Source organism: Globicephala melas, chromosome 1 (assembly GCF_963455315.2).
Source record: "Globicephala melas chromosome 1, mGloMel1.2, whole genome shotgun sequence".
Lineage (NCBI taxonomy): Eukaryota > Metazoa > Chordata > Mammalia > Artiodactyla > Delphinidae > Globicephala > Globicephala melas.
This window is the reverse complement of record NC_083314.1, coordinates 5,502,224-5,520,559: the sequence shown is the minus strand read 5'-3', so window position 1 is coordinate 5,520,559 and position 18,336 is coordinate 5,502,224. Positions and strand designations below refer to the sequence as shown.

The following is an 18,336-nucleotide window of genomic DNA, read 5'->3' as shown; positions in this document are numbered from 1 at the left end:
GTATATTAAGATTTTGAGCCATCTCTAATATATTGATTTTAGCTACTGTATTTTCAAGCCAACACTGAATATCCTATCTACAAATGCTGGATGCTCTTCTTGACAGTCTTAAAACAGAAATTCTGCAAGGATATCATCATAACATAAGCAATACTTTCAACATTCTGGGGGAAAATTCACCTCTAATTATATCTGTGAACACCTCCTGATCAAGCCCTGTTTCATTTTCTTTCTTATATTCTTCCCAAAGCCTAACTTAGTGAGTCCCTCAGATGTAGCATGTATTCAAATATTAGCTGATTGGATAAATGACCATTAAAGAAATATTATACAAACCATTTAAATTAGATTTTTGTGTTCTATTCAGGAGGCCAAAAAAGTAAACACGCATTATATATACAACAGACATCCCTAAGGCATAAGCAGTGTTGTCATTTAGCAACTCTCAAACTTATTCATGGCCTCCCAGAACTAACGTTATTCCTGTGCTAAATTATCTTCACTGCTCTAACTCTTTTCCCTTCCGTGCTACTTAGAACAGGATACCAGAATGCAAATAAGGGAGAGGTAATTATGTAAGGACGCACTGACCTATACGTTACATAGTCATTCCATATATTTCACATAGAATACAGATCTATCACATATACATTATACATATACATACATATTGCATGTATTTTAAGTGTGTGTCTGTTTCCCTACCAAAAGGTGATACAACATAAACGCAAGTGAATTATCCAAGGCTAGTTCACAGACAATCTACGGTGTGGAGTACACACTTCCTGTATCCTGATAGACCCACCAATATTCCCTCTGTAACAATACCCCTTCACACATCAGTGATATGCCTCACTCATTTTCACATGCCAGTCCAACATATCCTACTAAGATTGAATTTAAAATTCTTAAAATGAAGGGCAGGGTAGAAAGTGTCTACTTTCCTATCATCTAATTCCCCCGTCATTTCTAGGATGTGACTCTAGATGGGGAAGGTACCCAGCCTGATCCAGATTCCCCCAGAAGAAGACCTTGAGTTAAAGATCAAAGCCTAAATAGCGTATTTGGGAAATGATACAGAAAATACCAGTTAGGGAGAGGGGGAAGGAAGCCAATAAACTCGCAATACCGAGCCAGTTATCACCGTGAGCCAACTAGAGCTGAGTCCCATTGGACACAGTGTAGAGAACATGCTCCAGAATGGTCCCAACCAAGGAACTAGGAGGCTAAGGTATTTGTCTAACAAATCCGTATTTACTCAGTGGCCTTGCTCTCCAAGAGACCCTGGTGTGCACCTGAGGCCAGGAGAAAACAAACAAAAAACCTCAGACAGGCAGAGGGTGTTCATAGAAAATATCCAGAGAACATGGGCAGAGCGCTAGATGCATCTGTTGTTAGAAACTGTCTACTTATTCCTGTATGAAAGACTGCTTCCTCCTCGACTCTGCAGGAATTGAGTCCACAAGATAACTGAGCAGAATAAAATTGCTATTCAGTCTTAATCGCAAAGAGGAATTTGTGACAATACTAAAGACAAAAGAGATGACTTTACTTATTGCATATTAATTTAAGATTCTGAAGAAAATTTTAAAAGTTGCAAACTTCAAGTCGTAGGTGAAGAAGGGAACTAACATTAAGAGCACCTCACCTATGCTAGATGCTATAAAATTATTCTTATAAGTTCAAATTTAATTAAGTGGAGGGAACTTCGGAGCTTCTTGAGTAATTTCAGTCACAAAGTCATCTTTACAGTTGTAAGATATATCACCAACACAAGTATTTAATTTCTCAGAAACTGAGTTTCCTAGTCCTTAAAATAATTACCTACAATTCAGGGACTATGTGAGGATCGACTGAGATAACACATATCATAAGTTAACATATACATGTGTTTATATATATATAGAGAGAGAGAGAGATAGATAGATATAGACATAGATATGTTACCCACACACATACATATAAGCATATAACATATAGCATAGTTAACATATAGCACTCGCCAAGTACTTAGTACCAACTGTTAGTTTTACAGAAATATCTTACAGAAATAAGATTACTGAATTTCATAATGGCTGAATGACTTGCCCAAGGCCACTCAGGTAGTGAAGAAATAAGCATAGGATTGAAACCTGGGTCCCTATTAATCAAAGGCTCTTGTCTTCGAAGATGGACAACTAATAGAACCAAAACAAAGTTTTCACGGAGCCACAAAATTACCTTTAAAGCGGACCCACGTTTGGTTCAGTAACAATACCTCATTTTAACAGTACGTATGGCCTAATTTTAAAGCTAAAGTTGGTCTAGCATAAACTTTCATTATAATACGTATTTTAAATAAACGTGCAAAACTTTTTTTAACATAGCAACGACTCATTTAGGAAGCAGTCAACTAACCAAAATTCTTAATTCCTGAAATATAACTTCAGCACCCCTAGAAAAGTGAAGGCAACCACATGGACAATTAGCATATTGGATACGATGCTAAAAAAACAAACAAACAGTGCTACCACCACCAAGTCCAAAATGTGTACTTCATGTGCTCAGCCCAACTCACACTTTTCCAATTAGGATTTCTATTCTACACGATGATCCTGACCTCCTGAAGTAACAAATACAGATCCAATTACTATGAACACTTCACTGTACTTGATGAGCCACTGAGCTAAGTTAATATAGTTTATCTAAATGTCAATTAGCATTGAAATTTGTTTAAATATTCTTTTCTTCATCTTCAGTCAACCAGAACACCTTACATTCCAAGCATACTCGTAAACTGGTATTTGTTCTTTAATTTTTTTACCAATATATATGTTTTTGCCTAAAAAGAAGAGATTGAACTGAAATATTATCCTCTACAAAACATCCATACCCCTTTAAATTACTAACATGAGACCAAAGAAGAAGTCCACAATTGATGCTCAAGATAAAATCCCCTGTGTGTAGGGTAGGGGTTGGCATTGAGAGCTGAGATGGGAAGGAAAAGAAGGAAGGTATTTCCCAGTGGTTGAACAAGGAGATTCTGAATGGGACCAATAATGGATATTTTATGCAATTAAAATAGAACATCAATACCAAACTGAACTTTAAGGAAACATTTCAGTTGAGTTGAAAGACTACTTAGTATACACATATTATTTTTAAACAAGGAAATGTGGCATGTGATACCTAAATGATTATTCTGGAAAATACTAAATTCAATGAAACATAAACTGTGCTTTTTAAATAATAATAAGACATAGCAAGAGGAATTCCAGAAGTTTAACTAGGCAAAACAGTGATGCTATAGATAAAACACATGAGCAACATTTTGCTAATAATAATATTTTAGTTTTGAGACTTAGTTTTAATTTTGTGACATATACACTATTTAGGTTAAGTACGTTATTTATGAAAAGGTTGGATCATACTATACGAACACCATTATTAGTAATAGTCATAGTTACCCGTTCAAAGTGAGTATTTTCCACTGCCAACGCTGTCATTTTCACTAACTACCTGTTACATATTTAAACCAATTGTCTACCTGCGTCTTCAAATGTTTAAAAAGCATAAAATTCCCAGTGGCAGGAGTCTTGACACCTAATCAAGACAAGACTGACACGGAGTAAGTAAACAGGTGGGTGCAGGTGATTTTAAGTTTCTAACGTGCTTTTTCAATCAACTTGGATGCATTTTCGAATTTGGTTAACAACACCTAAGAAAAAAAAATGAAAATTGACTGGCACTGATATTGCGTGCCATTTGGATGTAATTGTACCTCTCACGCCAGCCTCATACACACCCTAAGAAAGCACAGATAGACAAAAGAATAAGCACAAATAAATGCAACAAATACATTGCAGGGATCAGAAAGTGAAAAGGCAAAGAGTTCCTTGCCTACAGCAATTGCTCTAGAGAGTCAAAATGGAGAGACACGTCAAAGAGTCCCTTTTCCTCCCTCCCCCAGCCTCTGGCTCCTTTCCCTCCTCTCCCTCCTTTTCCCCTTCCAGCCTTCCCATCCCTCCCTTTTCCAGCTGCATCTACGGAACCACACTGCAGCACACCACTCACCTGTCGTCGTTCTGCCATCCTTGGTCCCCTAGAAGCAAATCCCGAAACCTGTACCTGGGAGGCAGAGGGGGCACTTCGCTCTCCAAATCAACCATCCTTTCTCAAAGAGTGGGAAACGTAAAACAACGAATGGAGGCGAGGAGGACAAGAGAAAAAAAATATTGCGGAGTAGAGGGCGAGGACTAACGAAATGCGGGAGATGGGCTGGAGCAGGGGAAGGGGCCTGGGATGGGGGAGGGGGGTCTGCTCCCAGCCGGAAGCTGAGGCTGAAAGGGGCCGGCTCCTCTCTCCTGAGGGTGTGATGGGGATGATGCAAACCCAGCCCAAGAGCAAAAGTCTGGCTCTGACAAGAACCAGCGCTGCCAAGGAACCGCCCCCAGGATCGGCGCCGCCTCTGGTCCCCAGGACTCGGGGGAGGCGGGAATGCAAAAGTTACTTCGCCCGAAAGAAAAAAGAGAAAAAACGCGCGGTGCCTAGAAAGAGGGGAGAGGGGTGGGCGTGCGCTCAGCGTTAGGGTGAAGCACTTTCCCTCACGGCGGGCGGCGAGAGCCTCCTCAGAGGACAGCTCCGGGTAGCAGGTCTTCTCAGGCGGACGCCCCGCACGGCCGCGCAGGCGCCGGGGGTCCCGGGGTTGGAGTCCCCGCGCGGCGGACGGGCTCTCCCCGTGGGCGGGGCCGCCGCGGAGGCCCCGCCAATGAGACGCCCCTCATTAGCATGACGGTGACGGCGGTGCCTGGGGAAGACCAATGGGGGCGAGCCTAATTAGCGGCTTCCAGGGCTCCAACCCCCTCTCTGGAGGAGGAGGAGGACACGCGCGCGTGGAGTGTCCCCAGGTCCCCCAGCTCCTTCTCCTTGGCCGTCTCCAGCCAGGTAGGCGGGGTAGAAATGGCACGTTCCGGGAGAGGGAATCCCCGCTCCCAGCCCCAGGAAAGTCTTAGTCTTTTTTCTCACTGACTGAAAGCAAGGGAGGTGTTTCCCTGATCCTGGAAGAGAATGAAGGGCCACTTTAGGCCGCTGCAGAGAAACGATTAATGCAAGGAGGATGACATACTAGGAAATGAGCGCTGCTGCTACTCGTGGTGCTGTGGGCTTCCAAGTGGCCTTCACCTTGCCAGGTGTGCTCTTGTTAGTGGCCCACGCGGTCAGAGGAAGGATGAAACACACAGCCTGTTTTTGAGTATGGACCGCAGCTTATGGGAACCTGCTGTGTATACAAGCCCTAGTCCTATTTGCCTATAGTGTTTTTCCACCAAGAACCGATTCCATCAGGGTACGTACAGACACCAAATATTTCCCCCTCTGAGAGACTCGGGCCTGAGGATACAAGACTGTATCACGGCCCGTGCCCTCAGGATCTCATCGTTTGCTTGCAGGAACAAGCTTATAAATGAAGTGATACAATATGAGACACAGTAATCAAGCAACATATAAAGAGTTTTGGAAATACCTGTGAGATAACACACTTTTTCATGCAGGGAAGGGTCAAGACATAGAAAGTGAACTAAGACTTCTATGCTAGTTTGCAACTTACTCAAGGGAAGGGAAGAAAGCAATGGAGTGAGGAAAGAGAAGCCTATGAGTAGAAGCAAAGGGATATTTTTAAATGTTTGGTTTATTCGGGAGACAGTGATTAATCTGGTATGATTAAATTCTCAGTGAGGTCATGTAGTGGAGGGCTTAATACAGAACGTTAGAAATTCAAGAAGAAATCAGCAAAAAGGTAATAACAGATAAAATAGAATGAGTACCTACCTAAATCTGAAGAATCAGTGGAAATAGATGTCTCTGTCGTCCAGATCCAACCCATTCTTCCAGACCCATCTCAATTGGCATCTCCTCTATTAGATTTCCTGATGCGTCCAGCTGGTTAAAATGCCTTCTTCCTTTGAACCCTTCATACCCTCTGTGAGTATTTTGCTTGTAGTGCTTATTATATTATGGCCTGCTGTGCATTTTTCTACATCTTATCCCCCTTCCTGTGGCTTCTCTCTCTAGGACAGTGCATTCAAAATGAGTAAAATCTTAACAATGTTGAGATGCATTAAAAGCTTTTAAAGATAGTAAATTAATCTTTTTTCACATTTGCTTTAGCTCCAAAGTTGTGTATTTATGTTTTTTTGCATAAACTTTTGTCATCCCTTTGCCAAATGAGAAAGTTATATCACTACATTGTTAGTTGGGGGGAGATGGGGCCAGAAGAGAGAGAGAGAATATCTGTTTTATATTTTGGACCTTATCATCTGCTATAAAGATAGCTCTGTGAAGTTTACTTTTTTTTAATGTTCCAGGCTAATATTTATATTTTTATTTATATTATTATAGTCTGCCTTTATATATTTGGCAGAAATCTGAAATATTTATGTATCAGTAACAGACTCAGAAGCAAGGTGCTAAAAACAGGAAAAAAATAGCTGTTGAGTGTTAGACTCCTGCAATGCTAGAGATTAGAGAGTAAAGCAATAGCATTTGACTTAAAAGAAAGTTGTGCTATGCAGCAGCTTCCCACTAGCTATTTTACATTCGGTAGTGTATATATGTCGATGCTACTCACACTTTGCCCCAGCTTCCCCCTCCCCCCACATCCTCAAGTCCATTTTCTATGTCTACCTCATTATTCCTGTCCTGCCCCTAAGTTCATCAGTACCTTTTTTTTTTTTAGATTCTATATATATGTGTTAGCATACAATATTTGTTTTTCTCTTTCTGACTTACTTCACTCTGTATGACAGACTCTAGGTCCATCCACCTCACGACAAATAACTCAATTTCATTTATTTTTCTGGCTGAGTAATATTCCATTGTATATCTGTGCCACATCTTTATCCATTCATCCGTTGATGGACACTTAGGTTGCTTCCATGTCCTGGCTATTGTAAATAGTGCTGCAATGAACACTGGGGTACATGACTCTTTTTGAACTAGGGTTTTCTCAGGCTATATGCCGCTAGTGCAGTATTGTGAAGCAGTTCTACTCCAATAAAGATATATTTAAAAAAGAAAAGAAAGCTGTACACCTTATTTTGGTGTCACTTTTATGGCAGTCTTAATTATTTGGCTTCCAAGTGCCCAGAAAACATTTTAAGAGGGAGCAAGTACCTCAGGAAGAAAGAAAAAAAATAGAATAAGTAAAAACTTGCTCAGCTAGTAGTGTCATAGCCCAGCTGTTAAGGATACAAAGGGTACAAAGGACCGTACTGTGTCAAAGCAGGTGGAGACCACTATGTGCCTTAAAACTGTCACAGTGAAGAATCTTATCTTTGTAAGTTTAAGAAAATAAAAAGAATAATGCAATCTAACAAATACTATCCTGACTTCTTAAAATATAGCAATATTTGGACATTGAAACTTAAATTTAGAATTGGAAGATCCTTTGCTCTCCATTCTATTTTTTTGTCAGTTTTCTGAAGGCAGACTTTTCATTTTTTGTCATTAATTTTGACTTTTAGCTCTCCCACCTTTCTTTCTATACTTTTTTCTCTTTTTTGTCATGTCAGTTCCTGCTGTTAAAATATATTTTCCTCTTTCACTCTTTTTATCTTGGTTTCCTTTTTTCATTGTGCTCTTTTAGTGTCCCATTTCATAGAATCTTTTTCTCTGTGTGTGTGTGTGAAAGCTTTCATCGTACTATAACATGAAATTCGATTTTTAGAAACATTTTTAAACTTGGTTCTGTACATTACAATTTTGCACCTTACTCACTGGTGTTCTTAAGCACCCTAATCAACATCTAGTGTAGATTAGAGCAATAGACTAATTTGGTCCCATACTACTAAGAGAGTACTCACCAAAAATCTTCTGAATTACAATGGTGATGGAGTAGAGCATGTTAAGAATGAGAATTAGGGAGAAGATTCATCCCCTAGTTTAAGAATTTTTCTTTCCAGAAAACACATTTGAGAATATCTTCTAATTTCTTCCTTTTCTTTAAAAGAAAAAAAATTGTTTTTTTAAATTTTTGATTTCCAGTACACTGATTGATTACATTAATATTTAAATATAAAAAGAAATGAGTCATTCCCATGATTGAAGAATGATTTTACTTACAAAAAAACAGTTTCTTGATAATTATCTTGTGAATAATGAACATAGTTGTGAGTATAGAATATGATGGATTTTTTTACCCAAAAAATATGTGCATATTACATGTTATTTTTATGACAACATTTTCAAAACTGTCAATGATTATGTCTACCTAGACCTGTAAAAGCTATTTGAAAATAAATTTTAAATAGAAAAAAGTAACTTTCTACGTGTTAGACTACCTACTTCATAGATGCTTCATTTGTGTAGGCAGAAAAAGACAGGATAATCCACATCTATTCAGCATCATTAAGCTACATAGCAACATCTCAGTGTAATGGAGAGAGATGTGTTCAATTAATTTTTTTAAACAAAGATTCGTCTAGTAGTTACTATGAATTGAACCTCTCATAGTCTTAATGGGGGAGAGGAAGACCATACAATAGTTACACTAGAATGTGGCAGATCACACTCATTAGCACTGGCAGCCCTGTTGCTGAGGAGCTCAGAGGGACATATTCTGGTTTTGGAAAATCAGGGAAGGCTTTGTGGAGGAGCTCACATCTATACTGAGGGATGAAAACAGTGAGTGAGTAAGAGAAGAATCAGCAAGTATATAGGTACAGACAATGGATATAAGAAAGCAATGGTAATTTGAGCTCAGGGTCTGTATTTAGATGGGGAGGGGGCAGAGAGGAGGGAGGAAAATTGGCAGGAAGGTTAGTAGCCAGGAGCTGCCTTCATTTATCATCTGGAGAGGCCAGGCAGGTCATGCCAACAAGTTTGGGTTTCAACTTGTAGACAGTGATGAATCTCTTGAGGATTTTTAAGTAAGTAAGTGACAAAGCCCAGTTTATGTTTGGAAAGACCGCCACGGTTAGCAGTGCAGATGATTGATTGGTGGGGAGGACAGGAAGGGAAGAAAGGGGACCATTTATGAGCCATACAGTATGTCAGGAGAGATATGCCAGTTGTCTGAAATGAGGCAGTGGTTACAATGCAGATGTAAAGGAGAGGACAGATTTGTAGGAAATTAGGAAGATGGTACTGGCAGGACTGGATAAGTGAGAGAGAGACTATGAAATTTAATGGGGAGTGAAGAATCGATGATACTTTCTAGGCTTCTGGGATGAGTAAGCACGTGAAGAGTTTACTGTTGGGTGAGATAGGAATATAGAAATAGGTTTGAGTGAGAAAATGAGTTCACTGTGAGCCATCTGCAAAAGGGAGAAGTCAAGAAGGTTTGAATCTGTGGGTCTGAATATAAGAAGCAAATTCTTATCCAGACAGAAAAAATCAGGAAGCATCATATAGAGGGGTAAATGCACCTGACTCGAGGCACTGGGAGAGCACAGCAGGGCAGACGCTGAGCCTGTAAAGGTTCCCGGGAAAGGGGATGGGCTGGAGAGGTGGGAGGGATGACAGAAGGGAATTCAGCTTCTACCCGCAGCATAGAGACGGGCATTTCTCTATTTTCTTAATTAGTTTTATTCTGTGACCCTTGATTCAAGCTAAAATAGATTCTATCTGCAGGAAGAAAAATGTAACAAACCCTGCCCTATATTCTAAGCATGTCCAGCCACATGAGCAGAATAATTTTTATTTCAGCAACACTGAAAAGAGGAAGCAGTAGAGAGAAAAGGAAAAGGCAGACCATCACAACTGATTCACCAATTCCACCTGAAAAGCACAGGTAAGTAGTTTAGAGGAAGGCCATCTGGAGATTTATGAAGATATTGTGGTAAGTAACATGATTTACCCAACACTTCTAGTGGTTTTTGTCATTCTAAAATTAAGACTTGCCCGAGAGGCAAATCTGTGTGTGTGCTTTACGGTGGAAGCTTGTCAGGAGTTATATTAATTTAATATATTAATATAATCTTTTATTATGAATATATTAAGAGCAATGTCCTCTGTGAGCTTCCTCCTTGCTTCCTTCCCTTTTCTCAAAGCTCTCCCTCAACACACATCTTATTCAGCATCACTCTTAATGATAACACACATCATCTCCCTTTACCTGCTTCTAAACTCTCTTCCTTTGACTGATTTTTTGGAGGAAAAACACAGAGCCAAAGGGGGAATTATTTAGTATCAAATGTGATTCAATACCTTCGAAGCATTTTATCCGACAGTAATCCAGGAATCACACCCACATGAGTCTTCTACCTACAAAACAAATATATTTTCTGCAGGGAAAAAAATCTCCAGCATGTTTGGAAAACTCCAGTTCTCATCTTTGATCTACCCATCCTTATGTTGCTAGGGTCCCAAATCCAGCTCACGGGTAGATCAGACAAAGCACCCTGTTCATGTTCGTTCCTCCACCTTCACCCTTGTCATCTCCAAACCTTCTAAAACAAGTAATGGCAGCTACGACTTGGCCTTTTTCACAAGGGTTGTCAATTAGTGGGTGATCAACAACTGTCTAGTGAGTGGGTGAGAAGCTACATATGTGAATGGATTAGGTTGTATCCTTCCTTGTCATTCTTCAAGCATAATAACACACAAATGCTAAAAAATTAATAGCTGCAGTGTAACTGTTATGTGCCAGATATTATGTAGGAGATTCACAACAATTATGAAAACCAAATAATTTTGTCCAGTTTTGAAAGGTAGGAAAACTTAGGCTCAGATAATGTTACCCAGATAGAAGGTGCTAGGCCAAGATTCAGAACCTTGATTTTCTGACTCCAAAGTGCATGTTCTTCCCAATAGAGCTGAGAAAGAAGGTTTATGGTCAATAACTAGTAGATATCTGTGTTTCCCCATTGGTCATCTAAATTAAAATTATGATTGCCCAGTCAAAGTCCTACTGATCCACCATCATTTACCTCCTTTTCCCCCTGAGGGACTTTCCATCACTTGTTTGTTTTCCCTGAACTGTAATTCCCCCTTCTTGCCACGGCTGCCTCATAACTTCCTTGTCACATCATCAGAGCAGACTCTTCTAATCATCCAACATGGAGATGCTCTGTGTGTTTGTGTTTCCCTAGTCCTTCACTCCCACTGTGATCAATATAAGCTCTATGAGGGCAGGGGCCTTGTTGATCTTGTCAGCATGCAGAACAGTTCCTGGTATATAGTATGGACCCCAGAACAGAGTTTGCTCAATGATAGAAAGGAAAGTAAGGCGGAGTAAAGGAAGAGAAAATGATTCAATAATCTTGTTGAATAATTGCCTAGATTTTTCAATTCCAATATGGGAAAATTGCATTGCCCATATAGATATTATTTTTCTGTGTGTGTGTACACATGCATGTGCATGTGCCATGCTTAACTAAGTAAGGCATGCCAATTTAAAAAGTGTTTCATCACAGCCTTTTATTAGGTGTAATAGGGCCTCTCTCATGAGGGTGTGATTTGAGAAATAGAGTAATGCTTGCTTGCAAGAAAGAAAAAGTATATGGGGTATGATTTTTGCAATTAAAATGGTTTTACTTGTATTGAAACATTGTCATTAATTTTTTTATTGATTCCTCCTATTAGAAATTTAATTTACAAGGAGGAAAACTTTTGGTGATTTCTGTGTTATTTCTAGAATATATTAACAACTTACACAGTTACTGCATGTCCATTCCAGTGTTAAAAATGACCCCAGACTCATTTGTTCAAAATTTATAATAATTTGACAATATTTTATATTAAGAGAATAGATATTCTTCTCATTCTGAAGATGATTAGATAGAGGAAATGGAAAGCTAAAATAAATCACTCAATACCCATTTCACTATAAATGATATGGAAGTCCAATTTTCCTGATTATCATGCAGTGTTCCTAGGCTATGAGCTAATAGTAGTAATTTTCATTGCAAATAACATGATGGTGTAAACACAGCACATAATAAAGAAATCAAAGAAATTAGAAAAATCTCACACTTTTTTTTCACAAATAATAGTGTTAGATACATTGAGGTTACTGGTGTTTATGAATACATAAGACTCTGGACACTCATGTATTTTCTTTAGCTATAAAGTTATGTTGTAAATATTAATTATATTGCTTTCATACACCAAATTTTGATCTTATTTTCAGATAGCTCTCCACTTTAAGGTATTAAATGGTAGCTCTGCGTCCATTGCCATCTTGATTTGTACCATTTGAGTATACAAATTATAAAATGTGTATTTACTGTACATTTTTCTATTGTCATAAAAATAAGAATGAAACAAAACTACAAATACTGATACTAATGACAAGATGTTGAATACTCGTTCTAGGGATTGAGAAAAGAGAGGGAATCATTAGGCATGGCCATTAGCAGCAACTTCTCAGCCTCAATTGAGCCTTCTATATTCAGTCTTCAGGAAAAGAACAAAATTATAGAAAATTAGACATATCTTTGAAGAGGTTGCCGTTTAAAAGGTGATACATTATTAGTGATTTCACACTTGGTAGGTATCTGAAAAGCTATTATTTGAAAGTAGTGAGTCAGTATGTATCTCATTTTCAATGTAAATGCTACCTTTTTTACTCCTAGGTCACTCCAACCCGAGGGGTACAAAAGTTGTGTCCTATCTTTTACACACACACACACACACACAAATAAAATCTTAGTAAATCCTTTCCTGCAGTTCCATCATTTAGGCTCTGAATTCCAGAAGTGGGCATAGTTTGGCACAAAATCTACCCTTTCGCTTGACCTCCCCGCGTACCTGGTCCCATTGCCCACCAGCCCATCCACCCAACTACCTGAAAAGCAATATTCTTTGGTGATCATGTATACATTTTCTGAGTCTGGACTGCTTGGATTTACACCCTGACACTGGCATTTATCAGTTGCTTGACCTTGGGCAACTTAACCACTGTGCTTCAGTTTCCCCATCTATGAAATGGAAAAATTAGAGCACTTATTTTTTGAGGATCAAATACATTAACACGTCTAAATATTTTAGAAGGGTGTTCACCACATACTATGCCATTCTTATTACAAGTGTTTTTCAAAATGTAGGCATCCACATTTTTAGGAGTCTTTTCCTTAATATAAACTCGTCTTTGCTGTTTAGCAACTAATGAATTTAATTACGCGTTTCCAATTTCACACAACTGGTTGAACAGCTTTGATTACCTTTTAAGAGATAAGCTATGTACCCTCAGAGCAATTGAAGCAATGTAAAAATATACTAAAATTAAAAAGAAAAAAATATCCGGCTGCTCAGTGATTCTTCTGAACTCCCATGGAAATAATAAATATGGATAATCAGAAAGTACCTTAAATATTCTCTAGTTAGAAGCCAGATCATGGAGGCTTTTAAAATTAAAACAAGCATCTTGAATTATTTTCACATGCAAAGCAGAAAAAAATACACACCATATTGAGTTCAGATGCAATAAGCTGTACATGTGCTACAGAGCTCCAAGAGAAATGCAGTTTTTACGCTGGCTTCACGCAAACTTTACAGTTGCAGAAAATAAGGATATGGCAAAAAGCAATCTGGAGATGTCACACCCAAATCAATAATTAGGAGGAAAGGTGACCACCTCCTACTCAAATATCAATACAAAATATATTGAAATACTGATTAGTGTGAAGAAATGCAATATGTATTTCAGAATATTACAATGAACATTTTTAACAAGGCATTCACCCAGATTTAGGAAACATGAATAAGAAACAACTTTAGGGCTTCCCTGGTGGCGCAGTGGTTGAGAGTCCGCCTGCCGATGCAGGGGACACGGGTTCGTGCCCCGCTCCGGGAAGATCCCACATGCCACGGAGCGGCTAGGCCCGTGAGCCATGGCCGCTGAGCCTGCACATCCGGAGCCTGTGCTCTGCAACGGGAGAGGCCACAGCAGTGAGAGGCCCGCGTACCGCAAAAAAAAAAATTAAAAAAAAAAAAAAAGAAACAACTTTAATTTGCACTTCTATTTCTTTTTGTTTTGCCTATAAGCCTATACACTCACTTGGATTTAAGCCCTGAGAAAATCACCATGTTGCACAGGGTAGTACAGAAAACCTGAATGCTATTATACGTTAATGACCTGACAGCCAAAGTGAGTTTTCAACTAATTTCTTGAAACATTAGTAGATAATTTTCCTAGGAGTTGACTACCAAATTCTCTAAGATCATGATTTCTCCGTGACTTACCTGTTTTACTCAGATAGTCTTTCCAAAACAATTTATCCAGTTTAATTATACTAGAACATGGTTCAGATAGGACCAAGACTATAAAAATAATAAATCAGATAGCTTTGTTTTGAAATTTCCCACCTTCTCATTTTCTTTCAATGCTTTTTTGCTTTGCTAAGCCTCAGCTCCCTGATCACAGATGGAAGACCGATTCCAAATTCCTAGGTGAAATTCAGTTGTTAGAAAGAGCAAAGTAGAAGCTAGGTCTTTTATGCTAGAGTCATGTGAGAGCTAGTCAGTAGGAATGAATCAAAGAGGAAAGAAAATAAAGTTGCCAAAATCGTAACTTAGTAGTAATAAAGAGACCATGTTAGAGATTCTGCAAAAGCTGAATTGGATTCTAAAGAAGATCCAAGTCAGTAGATCAAGTCAAAAGTGAAATGAGGATGCTCAATACAGAGGAAATATTCTAGGTACTGGGTCTAGTTAGATAGAGCAAGAGGAGTTGTTATAGGAAGAGGGACATCAGAGAACATTAAGGTGAATATGACATATCCAGATTAGCAGATTATTAATTCTCATGAAAGGAGATTCTGACACTTAGTCAAGGCTAAGGGCCAAAATAAGCTGGAGTATCACTTAGGATGTTTTGATTATTAGTAACAGAATACCTGATCTACTACACCATAAAACATTAAAGAAGTGTATTGTCTAATATATGGAAAAATCGAGAAGTAGAACGTCTTTAGCCAAAGCTTGATGTGGTGACCTAATGGTATCACAGAAGACTTAGTTCCTCTGCATTTACTTGTCCTGCCTTCTATATTCCTTCCTATGATTTCAAGATGCTGGAAGAAATTCAGAGGACTAGTTCATTCACTTCCGACAGAAACAAGAGAACATCTTGAAACCTAGGATTCCAAGCAAAACTTGAAACTGCCAGAGTAAATATCCTGGTGTTTGGTTTTCCAATCTGCAGCTAAAGAATAAAGATCACTGAAATAGCCTAGTCTTGTGGTTTGTTCTTTCCTCCAGTCCTCTTCAAAACAAAACAGAAGAGACTTCAGGGACTCTGCACATACTTAAAGCAGAAATGCAAATCCTTTCCCAAGATTATATCTCAATCAGGATATTGAAAGAGTACAGCCCAGCTAATTATATTAGACTTAAGTTTTGCTCTACCAACATCCTGTTGTTGTACATAAAAGTTCTACTCTTCTCATTTGATCACAGTGGAATTCAACACACATTCTTACATAGCTGTATGATCCAGGTTGGGTCAAAGAGTATGGACGATGGGAAAGGGGAATCTTTCATGTATGGGTATTGTGAGTGAGCAATTCTCTTTCTGCTGGGGTTTCTAAGAAGTTATGTGTGTCCTTCTTGTAAATAACTTGGAACTGACCGGACTTTTGCAGCAATACAAGATATTTTTTAAGCTTCTGGGGCTGGCCATGACTAAAGTAAACATCATTCTTAGAACACTCAGTCATAGGAATCAATAAGCTCTCCTTTTTTCCTTAAGATGGTTTGAATTTCTATCATTTGCACCTGAAAAAAAAGTCCTAACCAATAAATAAACTTATGTCACATATGACAATCTCCTCAATAGTGCTATGAATAATTACCAGTCCTTTTTTGGTCCCATACCAGAATCATTTCCTAATAAAACTAAGTAGTACAACAACTTTACATTTTCTTTCTCAGCAAATTTCACTGCTGTTTGGATGCTAATTTTCACATCATTGGCATGGACCAGCATTCCATAGGCGAGTCCCAAATTTTACATTCTGCAGTATTCACATAACCACCACAAAGCAGCAGACCACCTGATCCTACAGAGAAATGTAAAATTGCATAATAATAACAGACTTTAAAAGATGAGCAAATTAGAAAATATTTTTACTGACCAAAGTTTTACCTAATTTCAGAGAATTAAACATTGTTCCCTTCTGTAATTTTATCTATTTTATATTGTAATGCCAACTGAAAGAACAACCAAATGTAAAAAATAGGGGCTGCTGTATCTTCCACGGGAACAGGAGATAGTCACAGTCCAAATCACAACCTCCAAAAAGAAATTAAAGAAAAATATTATTGGGACCAAAATGGCAAAAGGTGACAAGAACAAATGCAAACTCCTAGAGACACTTTAAATAATTCAGAGGTCCTTCAAAGTAGGGAGAACAGCTCTAAAAGGATCAAAGATACCTGGAATGGAGGTGTGAGCAGAGTACAGGTGTCTAAAGCATGCCTGAGAAGTGAGGGAAGGCTAAATAAGAAAATTCATACATACATCATCTTTTCAGGAAGCAAACAAGAAGACAGAGAATACACCACAGTCATTGTGGTGACAGCTAATCAAAGTCCATGAAAATAAATTAATAATGGTGAGATATATCATAGACACCTGAAACATAGGGCTTTACTGTGAAAACTCAAGATTTTCTGCTTACCAGACGTAGGAAAGGTAATAATGAGTGGAAACATTTACGAAGGAGACGACAAAACAGAGGTGATGAAGATGTGTCCTAAGCTTCCACTGCTTTAGTTTATACCTCTCAGCTTTAATATATTTCAGCAGATACTTCAACCAGATATATGTGCCCCATTCAAACTTAGTAAAAGTCAGAAAGAAATAAGCGTGGATGACATACTCATAGGTAAAAAAAATTAAACATGTAGGAAAAGAGCAATGTAAGAAGGGCGAGAAAACCATCAACAAAGTGAAAAGGCAACCCATTGAGTGGGAAGAACCTATTTGCAAATGATATGTCTGTTAAAGGTTTAATATCCAAAATATACAAAGAACTCATACAGCACAATAGCAAAGAAAAACAAGTTGAGTTAAAAATGGGCAGAAGACCTGAATAGGCATTTTTTCAAAGAAGTCATACAGATGGCCAACAGGCACATGAAAAGATCTCAACATCACTAATCATCAGGGAAATGAAAATCACCTGGTCAAAGTTAATAGACCAATGACAGAATGGGAATCTGACATTTACAATACCTAAAATCAATGAGGGGTAACTTTAGAATATATTAGAAATATATGATACAAGAAATTTCTGCATATTTACAATGAAATGTATGATTTCTCATTAAAAACATAAAAAGGATATGAACAGGAATTTTGTTGGAAGGGAAAGGAAAAAAGCTAATAAGTATATGAAGTATAGAAAGAGATGTTTACACACATTAATAACTAGAGCAATGCAAATTAAAACAATAGTGAGATATGAGGATACAGGGAACTACATGTGCTGTCTGGGAAGAGAGACAGGTATAGCCATTCTGGAGAGCAGGTAAAGTGACTTTGGACTAGAGAGTAAGACTGTCTCCACTGCTTCTGGACTTCAATTTTAAAAAATACATAATAAGCTTAAAGTAATGATTACATAGCAAAAAAAAGCACAAACCAATGTTTTTGAAAATATTGATTTTCAAAGATGGATAAGGAATTTTACAAAGATAATGTTCTATTTCTTAAGCAAGGGTAGGTTTTTTTCATAGTTATTCTTCATTATATGTTATAAATAACAATGCATATGTTTTAAATGTTGAATACAAATTTTAGGGGGAAATGGGAAAATCTGCATATCTTTGTATAGCAGTATAGAAAAAAAAACTGTTGAGTAGTATAAAACTGTTAAATAAGTTACCTTAAAGTAACTTAAACAGTGCATTATCATTACAAACCCACAGAAAATTACTAAAATGAAAAATTCACACAACATTGAGAAGGATTTAGAGAAACCAGAACTCTCATTTATTGCTGACAGAAATGGACATTGGTGCAACTACTTTAGATAACCCTTTGGCATAATTGACTAAATCTGAACACATGTATATCCCACAATCTAACCGTTCCATTCCTAGGTATATATTTTTATGGGAAATGTACAAAAATGCCCAAGGCAACACTATTTATAATGGTCAAAAAATACCCAAATGCCTATTAACAGCTGAATGGATAAATAAATTGTTGTTTAGTCACCAATTGAATATGATACAGCACTGAGAAAGAACAAAGTACAAACTACCCAGAACAAGGAAAAGGAATCTCACAAACATAAAGTTGAGGGAAAGAAGCTACAAAAGAGTGCATGGTATATGATACCGTTTATATAATGTACAAAAACACTAGTTTTAGAAGTCAGGATATTGAAGAGGGACTTCTAGAATGTTGGT

The 18,336-nt window shown here is 38.0% G+C and overlaps 2 protein-coding genes across 14 annotated transcripts in view; one reads left to right on the top strand and one right to left on the bottom strand.

The window, feature by feature from the left end:
- KCNT2 (potassium sodium-activated channel subfamily T member 2) overlaps positions 1–18,336 on the bottom strand; it is a 405,220-nt gene that overhangs the window by 365,293 nt on the left and 21,591 nt on the right. For 10 of the 12 annotated variants that reach the window (XR_009563185.1, XM_060294737.1, XM_060295055.1 and 7 more), the window contains exon 1: positions 4,054–4,654. The exons of 1 other annotated variant lie outside the window; for it this stretch is intronic. Coding sequence is in view for 9 of the 11 variants with exons in the window: in XM_060294737.1 (XP_060150720.1) it covers positions 4,054–4,148 (95 nt within the window). In the remaining 2 variants the exon portion in view is untranslated. Of the gene's footprint in view, positions 1–4,053; positions 4,655–18,336 lie in introns of those variants that run through there. One more of the 12 variants, XM_060294913.1, reaches the window with a different exon arrangement.
- The window catches only part of CFH (complement factor H), a 125,209-nt gene continuing 111,664 nt past the window's right edge, over positions 4,792–18,336 (top strand). The window contains exons 1-2 of one of the 2 annotated variants that reach the window (XM_060294655.2): positions 4,792–4,923; positions 9,682–9,766. The gene's annotated coding sequence lies outside the window, so the exon portion shown is untranslated. The remainder of the gene's footprint in view (positions 4,924–9,681; positions 9,767–18,336) is intronic. The other variant, XM_030884113.3, reaches the window with a different exon arrangement.